The 11,539-nt window shown below is 59.7% G+C and overlaps 1 protein-coding gene across 1 annotated transcript; it reads left to right on the forward strand.

Annotated features, from left to right (window-relative positions):
- Positions 1 to 364: 364 nt before the first annotated feature.
- Positions 365 to 11,515, forward strand: LOC122192200 (integrator complex subunit 3-like; the record flags this gene model as incomplete). Its single annotated transcript, XM_042892710.1, has 13 exons — positions 365 to 703; positions 1,226 to 1,355; positions 3,376 to 3,473; positions 3,830 to 4,021; positions 5,227 to 5,314; positions 5,630 to 5,709; positions 6,734 to 6,825; positions 7,045 to 7,151; positions 8,281 to 8,400; positions 9,979 to 10,108; positions 10,704 to 10,758; positions 10,963 to 11,066; positions 11,370 to 11,515. Coding segments are annotated over 13 exons (1,681 nt in total), but the record flags the coding sequence as incomplete, so codon positions are not given.
- Between the last annotated feature and the right edge of the window lie 24 nt (positions 11,516 to 11,539).

The following is an 11,539-nucleotide window of genomic DNA, read 5'->3' on the forward strand; positions in this document are numbered from 1 at the left end:
ACAAATGCAGCCTCAGTGCCCTCCTGGGTGGAAAAGCAGAGCGTGGCGCAGGCTGGGCCAGGTCCCTCTGATGGATCCCCCTCCGTCTTGCAGTTCTGACCCCCAGGGTGGCTCTTTCCCCCCATTCTACCCTCCTGCCTTTGCCATCCGGCTGTGCTTTGCCTCCTGCCCCTCTGGCTGCCTTCTGGTTGCAGTGTGGGGCAGCAGCACCTCCATGGGAGCGGAGGGGGTCCGGCCGTGAGGGGAGACCCGGCGTGCCTTGCTGTGCTGATGGGCAAAGCTGCTCTCGTGGCAGGCTGTGCATCGAGGCCGAGCTGTTTGCAGAGCTGCTGCCCGTGTTTGCTCCTGAGCTGGCTGTTCTGAGTGCTCAGATTGCTGTGGCAGAGGCCCTGGGGATGCAAAGGGGGCGCGATGGCAGCGTGGCCCCGCGCTGCCCCTCTCCTTCAGGCTGGGTTTCTTCTGGCCCTTCTTATTGCGGTGTTCTCTGAGCCGCGGCTGCAAATGGGGCGTTTCTGTTGTGTTTGCTCTTTTTTTGTTGTTGTTGCACTTCCTCTGCAGGGAATGGGTACTGAAGAGCAGCATCCTGATAGCCATGGCTGTGTACACCTACCTGCGGCTCATCGTGGACCATCACGGCACGGCGCCGCTGCAGGCGCTGCGTCAGAAGGAGGTGGATTTTTGCATCTCCCTCCTCCGGGAACGGGTGAGCAGAGCAGGGCCCTCCGTCTGCACCCTGTGTTCCTCCAGCAGCGCTGGCAGAAGGCTGCGCTGCTTCCTTCGGGTCCCTGCAGCACGCAGGCAGCTCGTGGTTCATCCCCACCGAGGCCGCGCTCCCGTTCCGTGTCCTCGCCCCATCCTTCGCTGCCCGCCTTCCTTTCCTCCCTCCGGGTTGAGAGGGACCGATGTCACAACCCCCAGCTTCAGAGACTGGCTGAGATCCTGGAGAGAAAATGTCAGATTTATGGGGCCGATTGTTTGCTTTGCAAGAGAGGGAACGTTTTAAAATAGCTGCTGACCTTCCCGCCTGTCAGCCTGCCTTCTCCCAACCTGCGGGCTTCAAAGAGGGGCGCTGTGCCAGGGTAGGGGTGGACATGTTGTGCACAGGATGAATCATCTGCCGCCGGCCTCAGCCTGAAGGACTGCGTGTTCCTCTCCCCCCCCTACATCAGGTGAGCACTCAATGCGATGGTTTTTTCCTCTCCTTTCCTCCCCCCCCCCCTCGCAGTTCATGGATTGCTTCATGATCGGCCGCGACCTCGTGCGGCTCCTGCAGAACGTGGCCAGGATCCCTGAGTTCGAGCAGCTCTGGAAGGACATCATTCACAACCCACAGGTGCTCAGCACGCAGTTCACAGGTGGGTAGGGCTGTGCCTTGGGGGGGGGGCTGAGCCCATCCTGCCCCACTGATCCTGGCCCCAAAGCTGGGGCTGCTGTCGAGCGCAGCGCCCTGGCTGTGCGCAGAGACGCCGCCTGGTTCCACCTCCGTTGGTGCTGAGGCCCACGTGGCTGCTTGCAGAACCCATTGCCAGGGGGAAGGAGGTTCCCCCAGGGCCGGGGCTGAGCAAAAGCCTCTCTGCTCTGGCACTGCACGGCTTCCGCCACCGTCTTAAATGCTGCAGAAGCCTCCTAAGAGGCGTTTGGGTTCCAAGCCGTGCTGAAAAGCGGACAATTCAGACAGCTGAGCAGGCAGAGAGAGTGAGAGCACAGCCTGCGAGGCAGGATCGCGTCGTTGAACGTTTCACTTTGCGTTTCGATCAGCTGCTTTATGAGCTGAGATGAGCAGGAGCACAAAGATGGGTCCGAGTTTCTCTCCAACCTGAGCCCCGAGGAACCCCAGTGGCACTGAAGCACAAACACAGCAGTTGATTCTTTGTGGATGGGATTCCGTTCATCTCAGCAGCTTCCACCCAAACGCTCGGCTCGCTCAGCGCTGCCTGGGTTGGGGTGGATGTGGCAGAGGAGCGTTTTATTGATGGGTCTCACTGCTATGAATTATTAACCTCTCTCAGGGCTGCCACATCATTATCTGTCTGCAGTGAGCCCTCAGATGCGGGGCTTTAAAGTGGTTCCCCCCCCTCCCAACCCCAGCACCCGCTCTGCTCCCTGGGGCCGCATTAACGCCATGTTAAAGACCACAGATTGTGCCCAGGGGAAGGGGCAGCGCTGTCTGCTGATTAAATGCTCCTCCCTGCAGCTCTTTGGCTGCTCTTCCATCTCCAGAACCCCTCCTGTCGGTTCTCATTGACTGCCATGCTGCCTGGAGGCCGCAGGGACAGCATTCCCCTTTTTGGGGTCTCATGGGGGCTTGCAGGGGCTCGGCCCCAGTGCTGGCTTTTCTCACCCCTGGATCTCCCCTGCATCCTGCCTGTTTTATGGGGCACCTTATGGGCATCCCTGCTGCTTTGTGTCCCTTCCCACGTCAGCAGGGGCAGCCGACGGCTCCCTGGTTTGCTGCACTTGGAGCCCAGTGGCCCCACTGAACGATACTGAATGGGGAGCTGAGATCGGTGCCCCCAGCTCCTTCCTTCCCTGCTGTGGCTTTGGCCTTCATTCCCTCGATCCCATGGTTTGTCTTTGCCACCTCTTTGCCTGGCAGCACACACAGCAGACCCGAGGAGCCGTTCTGCAGCTCTTCACCCTTTCCCCCCCCGGCTCTGCTGCACTCTGCAGTTGCCCCCCTGCAGCCCAGCAATGTGAGCTGTGAGCAGGCTGAGCGCTGCACAGCTCCGGCGCCCGCCTGTCTGCATGGAGCAGCGTGCTGTAAATCCTTCAGGTCCCATCCAGCAGCAGCACAGCCTCCAAACTCAAGCCATAAATTTCTCCTCTTGCAGCTGTTTGGGAACGAAAGCGGCTTTTGCAATCTCCCCTCCTGCTTCCCCTGCCTCTTCTCCATGCACGTGAGGCTTTTTCTACATCCGAGCGTTGCAGCAGGGTTGCCTTCACACCGGGGCTTCGTTGCTGCAGAGCCTGGAGGATTCTGTGAGTCCTCCAGCCCTGCTGAGTGCTGCACCTGAAGCCCTGCGAGGAGCAGAAGGGATCAGCGGGGGGGGGTGGAGGGGGAGGCATCGCTGTGCTGCCTCCCTATGGGTCGGATGAGGAATGCTCCGTGTTGAGGCTCTGCATTCCTTCATCCCTCCTCCAGATCCCGTTCTGCTGTGCTGCACCCACCCCCCTCCTTTCTCACTGCTGCTCTCTGACCAGGCTTTCTCTGGCCAAGGCTTGTTCCAGCAGGGCCATTCCCAGCCAAAATCACCATCTCTCTCCAGTCCCAGCGCCTTCAGCCGTTGAAGAAGGAAACGCTCTGAGCTGAGCTCCCCCCTGGGTGCATCCCTGCCTGGGCTGTGCAGCCCTGTAACCCCGTCCATCTCCCTGCAGGTGTCCTACAGCTCCTCCAGTCCAGGACCTCGCGCAAATTCCTGGCGTGCCGCCTCACCCCCGACATGGAGACCAAACTGCTCTTCATGACCTCGAGGGTGAGCACAGCACCTCGCCCACCCCCCCCCCCCATGGGGACGGGGGGCACCCCAAGCAGAGCCGGGCGCTGACGCAGGGTGGGCTGAGGGGAGCTCTGGCTGCTTTGCAAGGCCGAAAGGCGGCTCTGCGGTGGGTTATCAGAGCTCTGACAGCAGCGGTGCTGTGCGTGAGGCCCGGGAGCTGCTCGCTGACAGCATGCAGCTCTTATCTGTGCTTACAGCCACGCAGATCCACCCCGTCTGCTCCCCCCTGACCAGGCTGAGCGCTGCTTGCAGGCCGGGTGGTCCCTGCTAAATCCCAGAGGGGCTTTTCAGCATCCCCTGAGCGAAACCCACGTTTTGCCTTTCCCCTTCAGGTGCGGTTCGGGCAGCAGAAGCGGTACCAGGACTGGTTCCAGAGGCAATACCTGTCCACCCCTGACAGCCAGTCCCTGCGCTGCGACCTCATCCGTTACATCTGCGGCGTGGTGCATCCATCCAACGAGGTGCTCAGCTCCGACATCCTGCCTCGCTGGGCCATCATCGGCTGGCTGCTCACCACCTGCACGGTGAGTTCTGATGGCCCTCGCTGCTCCCGCTGCCCTCACAGCCCCACATCTGTGATCCCCAAAGTCCTGGGAAGCCGAGAGCCGTGGGATCCCATCCCTGCCTTGGGGGTTGACCTCCTGCCGCTGTGATTTTGGGGGTCAGGAGCTGCAGAGCAGCGATGACATTGGGCTGTTGCATGCTCTGCATCCCACCTTTGGCCCTGCCACACGTTAGATCCTTTGGGATCAGCTTTCCCAGCTCCACCTCCATCTTATCACACCCTTTGCTTTTGCTTTACGTGCTCAGATGCCTCTGAGGTCCATGCAGGAGCAGGAGGCCCCTTCACCCATCCCTGCCTTGGGGGTTGACCTCCTGCCGCTGTGAGTTTGGGGTCAGGCAGTGATGACAGCAGGCTGTTGCATGCTCTGCATCCCAGCTTCGGCCCTGCCACACATTAGATCCTTTAGGATCAGCTTTCCCAGCTCCACCTTCACAGCATCACAGAATTGTAGGGGTTGGAAGGGACCTCCAGAGATCATCGTGTCCAAGCCCCCTCCCAAAGCAGTTCCCTACAGCAGGTCACACAGGTTATCCATCTTATCACACCCTTTGCTTTTGCTTTATGTGCTCGGATGCCTCTGAGGTCCATGCAGGAGCAGGAGGCCCCTTCACCCATCCCTGCATTGAGGGTTGACCTCCTGCTACTATGAGTTTTGGGGGTCAGAAGCTGCAGGGCAGTGATGACATTGGGCTGTTGCATGCTCTGCATCCCACCTTTGGCCCTGCCACACATTAGATCCTTTGGGATCAGCTTTCCCAGCTCCACCTCCATCTTATCACACCCTTTTGCTTTATGTGCTCGGATGCCTCTGAGGTCCATGCAGGAGCAGGAGGCCCCTTCACTCATCCCTGCATTGAGGGTTGACCTCCTGCCACTATGAGTTTTGGGGGTCAGAAGCTGCAGGGCAGTGATGACATTGGGCTGTTGCATGCTCTGTGTCCCACCTTTGGCCCTGCCACACATTAGATCCTTTAGGATCAGCTTTCCCAGCTCCACCTTCCATCTTATCACACCCTTTGCTTTTGCTTTACGTGCTCGGATGCCTCTGAGGTCCATGCAGGAGCAGGAGGCCCCTTCACTTCTGCTCAGGAATTTCCCCCACCTGGTCTCAAAGCTCCCCCACGAATCAAATCTTGATCTGTTTGGTTTTTCTTCCTTCTCCAGTCCAACGTTGCTGCTTCCAATGCCAAACTGGCTCTGTTCTACGATTGGCTCTTCTTCAACCCTGAGAAGGACAGCATCATGAATATAGGTACTGCGGGGGTCGGAAAAGGGGCTGATGGCTTTCGGAGCTGGCAGAGGCCGTGGGGTTGGAGAAGGGAGAGCCCAACACTTCATCTCCATCAGTCTCCTTCCACGGGTTCTCCAGCCCATGGGGGGCTGCTGTGATGGGCCTGCTGGGGTCAGCAGGAGCCCAGTTTGGCTGCCTGAAGTCTGGTTGTTATTTAGGAGCCGGATGAGAGCCACGAGGAGCCAGAAGTCCCCTCTGCACTTATAGGGCAGCAAGGAGGGGGCTGTGGGCATCCGTGGGGCTCTCAGCACCGTGCTGCCTGCTTTCTCCCACCAGAGCCTGCCATCCTTGTGATGCATCACTCCATGAAGCCTCACCCTGCCATCACCGCCACGCTGCTGGATTTCATGTGCCGGGTGAGCTGCTCCCTCCATGCAGCTCCTTTTAGGGGCTGCAGCCGCATCCCCTCCCCACCTTCTGCTGGGTGCCACCCCCAGAGCTGCACAGCCTCCATCTGCAGGCACCGCCAGTGCAGCACAAACCACCAAGCAGCACGGCTGCTGCTCCAGGGCTGCTTCCACAGCACCAAATTTGGGCCCACGTGTCCTTCATTAGCGGGAACACACGTAAAAACTTCCCAGCTCTGCGAATCGACCCTTCCAGAAGGACGAGAATTAGGAAAAAGGCTTCTGAATCGTTCCCCTCTAGCAGAACCCAATGCAGTGTTTGGCCCAGCGTCGTCCCCCGGGGGTAAACACAATGTGGATTCGATGTTCCCCAGCCCAAGCCATCCTTTCATCCTCCCTTCGTCCTTGGGCAGGACGTGGGGCTGTGCCCCCCAAGGGCTGCTTCTGCTCATTGCGTCCCAGGGAGAGCTGATGGGTTTCTTGGAAGCAGAATCGCAGAGCTGCGCGTGTCCAACGGCAGCAGCTGACTCAGGATCTGGGTGGAAGGTTCTCGGGCTGAGCCTCATTTGGAGGAGTTGTTTTCTTCCCTCCAGAAGCTGCGTGTGGACGGAGCAGAACGTTGCCCACGCTCCCCTCTCTTATTCCCCCTCTCCTGCAGCTGCTGCTTGGAGCACAGCTCTGCCTCCGGGGCCTTTTGCAGCCCCTGTGTGGTTTTCTCATCCCTGGGAGATGCCCAGGCTGCTCTGCAGGGCAGGGAACCGAGCATGGGCTGCTCCTTCTCCTGCGGTGCTGCTCTCAGCTCTGCCACCCCTTTCAATCCAGAGCAGCGGGGCTCATGGCAGCACAGAGCACTTGGGGTTGGAAAAGACCTTTAAAACCAATCTCCTGCAGCTCCCCTGCAGCAAACGGGGGCACCCACAGCTCCATCGGGTGCTCAGAACCCATCCGGAAGCCACAGCCTCACTGGGAGGCCGCAGCCGGAGCCGGCTGTGTCCTGGAAGGCACTGATGCCGTCGTGTTTTCTCCCTTTCAGATCATTCCCAATTTTTACCCCCCTCTGGAAGCTCACGTTCGCCAGGGGGTCTTCAACTCCCTCACCCACATCGTGGAGAAGCGCGTCCTCGCGTAAGGCATCGCTGGGTTCTGCTGCACGAGCGCCAACCTCCCCGGCTCTTTGCTCTTAGCAAACCTAATGGGAGCAGGAGGGCGAACCCCCAGGGCTGCCAGGGGTTTTTTAGGGGGGGGGGGGGGCGGCTCCGGTGGGTTTTGCCCTTTGTGGGGCTTCGGCTCCGCAGGGAAGCAGGGGCTGCGTCCCGGTTCTTCTTCATCGCCTTCCTTCCACAGCCACCTGGCTCCTCTCTTTGACAACCCCAAGCTGGACAAGGAGCTCCGAGCCATGCTGAGGGAGAAGTTCCCAGAGTTCTGCAGCTCCCCCTCGCCCCCCATTGAAGGTAATGAGGAGGTGGGGAGCGAGGGGGGGCCGCAACGGTGCTGTGCCAGAGCACGGCTCTGAGCTCCGAGTGGGGCTCCAAGGAGAGCTTTATGCCCGTGATCTGCCCTCATCTCAGCCTTGTCCTCCCTCTGCTCCGCGGGAGGTGCTTCCCCTCCTGTCTCTATGCGCTCCTTGATCGGCCTTAATTAGGTTAAACGAAGAGCGAGCGTTTCTACCCTGTGTTTAACCAGAGAGAGCGCTGCTGCTTTGCCAGCCCTACCGAAGGACGGTGCCTTGTAGGCTGTCTGCTTTCCCCACAGCATCACAGCACTGCCCACCCCCCCAGCAGCCCCGCGTGGTGCCGAGCTGCTCCACGCACCCTGCAGCACGTGGCCATGAGCTGCGTTGCTCACCCCAAACCTCTCTGCCCTCTGCGGAGCTCCTCAGCAGTCTGGGGGTGTAGGGCTATGATTCTCGCTTCGGGTGCGAGAGGTCCTGGGTTGAAAGGGGCCTTATTTATCGATTGGGGCCTGGTAAGGGAGGAGATGAGAGCAGCGGAGCTCTTGGATGATTGTAAGGAATGTATTCCTATGCATTCGTATTAAGGGAAAGGAGTCTCTTCCGAAACTAGAGAATGATGACTGGCAGGGAATAGGGAGAGGTTTAGGAAAGGTTTTAGAAGCGTGGGGACCCGCGGTGTCGTGGGATTTTACTCTCGAACACCTGTGGGATCCTGAGAAGGCAGTGTTTGAGTCAGGGCCGATGCGGCTTACATAAATCTAAGGAGGTACAACTGATTTGGGGTTTGGTTTGTGCTTACCGTGCCCTATAGGGCCCTATAATACCATTCTGAAGAGCACCCCCCGTTATCCCATGACTTCTGTAATGTACAGGGATAGGTAGCTGGGATTGGGGCAGTGACACTTGAATGCCCCGTACACTGCATGATGTTTGGATGTGGAACACTGAAACCATAAAAGCAGAACCGTGACACCTGGGATGAGCTGCGTTGTTCACCCCGAACCTCTCTGCCCTTTGCGGAGCTCCTCAGCTCCCCCAGCCCCATGCAGCCCCCCGTCGGCAGAGCCGGGAGCCGGCCGGCCCCATCCTATGTGTGGCCTTCACTCCCTTTGCCTTTGTGCCCACAGTCAAAATTGAGGAGCCCGTTTCCATGGAGATGGACAATCACATGTCAGACAAAGATGACAGTTGCTATGACAACGCCGAGGCCGCCTTCAGTGATGATGAAGAGGACCTGAACGGCAAAGGTGAGAGCTGCAGGGCATGAGCAGCAGTGCTGGAACGGCCCCAGGCAGCATCCACCAGCACCGCCTCCTGCACAGCAACGACTTTCCCCATCAGCAGTGCAGATTCCTGTGCTCCAAGCAGACCTGGATCTCAAAAACCAGATTGCCTTTTGCAGGAGGTGCTCAGCCCTGGGCTCTGCACTCGAAGGAGAGTCGTTGGCCTCCTCTGCTTGCATGGCGCTCTGCCCCATGGCTCAGCACCGTCCATCATAGAATCATCGAATCACCAAGGCTGGAAAAGACCTCCAAGCTCATCCAGTCCAACCGTTCCCCCATTCCCAACACTGAACCACGGCCCTCAACACCACATCCAGCCTTTCCTTCAACACCCCCAGGCTCGGTGCCTCCCCCACCTCCCTGGGCATCCATTGCAGTGCTGACCACCTTTCTGACCAGCAATTCTTCCTCATGTCCAGCCTGAATCTCCCCTGCCGTAGCTTGAAGCCATTCCCTCTGCTCCTATCCCTGATGACACGAGAGCAGAGGCCGACCCCCAGCTCACTGCAGCCTCCCTTCATGCAGCCATAGAGAGCAGTGAGCTCTGCCCTGAGCTCCTCTCCTCCATGCTGAACATTCCCAGCTCCTTCAGCCTCTCCTCATCAGCCCTGTGCTCCAGACCCCTCACCATTTCATTGCCCTCCTTTAACACGTTCCAGGCCCTCAATGTCTTTCTTGCAGTGAGGGGCCCAAAACTGGACGCAGCACTCGAGGTGCGGCCTCACCAGTGCTGAATAGAGGGGAAGCTCTCACCACCCCACAGCCCCCTCTGGATGCCCTTCTGCTCCAGCACCCGGCTCTGTGTGATGAGTGCAGCACAGTCCGTGCCGTGGGTTCTTTGGGAGCAGGCTGTCCCTGTTCTCAGGCAGCAGCTGCTGCTGAGGCTTCACTCTTCTCACTGCTCGCTTTTCATTACGCTCCGTGAGCCCCTCTGGAAGCCGTGGGGCTGAGCAGGGGGCGCAGGGCTGGAATCCTTCTGCTGGCTCCCTGGGGTTGGAGGAGGCATCACCAGCAGGTCCTGATCCTGGCAGTCAGGCTCTGGGGGCTTCTGCTGTCCTGTAGGCAGCAGGGGGGGGTCCACAGCCCCAGGATGCCTGCAGTTGTTGGGGCTCGGGGTCGGAGGCCACGTGCAGAGACTCCTGCAGAGGGGATGCCATCGTTTGCCCCATTCCATCCTCGCAGCTCCCCTTTGCGAGGGCTTCTGGGCTGTGCTGCAAGTTTACGACCCAGGATGAGATGAGAGAGGGCGTGGGGAAGTCGTGGATGCAGGCAGTGAGCAAGCTGTGTGTGTGAGCACATGGAGATGGGCACAGCATCACTTCTGGGCCTGGGCTGAACGGGAGCACAGCTCTGTGCATCCCTACGCCTGCATCCCAGGCTGCCTTCCCGAGCACGGGCACCTCGCAGGGGTGAAGGCAGGGAGGCTGCACCCTGCACTGGGAAACCCCTCGCCATCCCACAGCGCGGCCCCACACCGCAATGGGGTCGGCCCTGGGTGCCCCTGAGCTGCATGAGATCGCAGGGACGCTTCCTTGGTTGCAGGGAAGAAAAGGGAGTTCAGGTTTCATCCGATCAAAGAAACCATCGTGGAGGAACCCGTGGACATCACGCCGTTCCTGGACCAGCTGGACGAGTCTCTGAAGGACAAAGTGCTGCAGCTGCAGAAGGGGAGGTTGGTTTGTGATGCTCCGTGTCGGCGTCTTTGGGGCAGCCAAGACCTCATGGTGCCGTAATGCAGCCCTGCTTGCTGCTCTCGGATCCAGCAGAGCCCTGCAGGTTCAGACCTGGGCGCAGCAGCGCTTTCTGCCTCGGTGCTGGGAAGGCAGAAGGGCTTTGGGCTCCCGTGCTGCTGGCAGTGGGGGCTGTGAGTGCATGCTGTGCCTGTTCCACGTATCTGCACGTTCCCCAGCCCTGCTCTTGGATGCAACCTTGGAATTCACGCCACCTGAGGAAGGCTCTGTCAGCAGCTCTTGCTTTTCAGACCTTGGCTGCTGTTACCGAATTGACGGCTCGTGGCTTTTGAGTGCATTTCATCTGATGCTTTCAGTCATTCCATTGGTTTGGCTTGCTCGGGCCGTGCTGGAAGGAGCTGTGCTCCCCCAGGGCTCCATCTCTGCGTTCTGTGCTCTGTAGCTGTGCCTTCCTGGCCCCAAAACAAGGCCTGGGGGGCTCCCAAGCCGAGCCAGCTCAGCGCAAAGCCCCCTCGCCCTGCACTCTCGCAGTATCTTCCTTTCTAACTTGGATTTCCTCTTGTTTTTCTGCTCCAGCGATACGGAAGCTCAGTGTGAGGTCATGCAGGAAATCGTGGATCAAGTCCTGGAGGTAAAGGGCTCCGCTTTGCCCTCTGCAGGGCTGAGCTGGGCGGGATGGCAGCAGCGCTGCACGGGAGCTGGGGGCCCTGCTGCTGCTCAGCCCTGCGGTTTTGCAGCTCCAGAGCAGCTCGGCGTCGCTCCCAGCAGCGCTGCTGCATCCCCATGCAGGGGGCGAGCATCCCTCCCTCCTCATCCTCCCTTTCTCCCCCCCCAGGAGGACTTTGACTCCGAGCAGCTATCAGTGCTTGCCTCCTGCCTCCAGGAGCTCTTTAAGGCTCACTTCCGCGGGGAGGTTTTGCCAGAAGAGATCACAGAGGAGTAAGGATTTATCCCTCTCTGTTTCATCCTTTCGCCCCGGGGCTTTGCCCAGCGAAACTTGCTTTGTTTGCAGAGAGCTGTGCTTGAAAGCAGCAGCTCTGCAGGGCTCACAGGAGCGCATCTCACAGCCACGGCGCCAGGGCTCCCTTTAGGCTGCCCAGCCTGAGCTCTCGGTGCCACGCTCACAAACCAGCCCTCTTAGCACCGTTCCCCTCATTTGGGGCTGAGCCCTGGGGTCCCACAGCTCTGCCCCCCCTTTGGGGGAGCGCCCACAGGGCTCTGAGCGCCGCCTTTGTCCCGCAGGTCTCTGGAGGAGTCGGTGGGGAAACCGCTCTACCTCATTTTTAGGTCGGTCTGCTCTCACAATGGCCCAGCCAGTGTCCCATTCCCACTGTGTGTCCTGGCCCAATATCCCACATCCCATCCCCAGTGTGTGCCCCGTCCCCTATGTCCTGGCCCCAGTTTCTGTCCCA

Source organism: Lagopus leucura, unplaced genomic scaffold, assembly GCF_019238085.1.
Source record: "Lagopus leucura isolate 7727_CA_CO unplaced genomic scaffold, USGS_WTPT01 35190-0_obj-0_obj, whole genome shotgun sequence".
In the NCBI taxonomy this organism is placed as follows: Eukaryota; Metazoa; Chordata; class Aves; order Galliformes; family Phasianidae; genus Lagopus; species Lagopus leucura.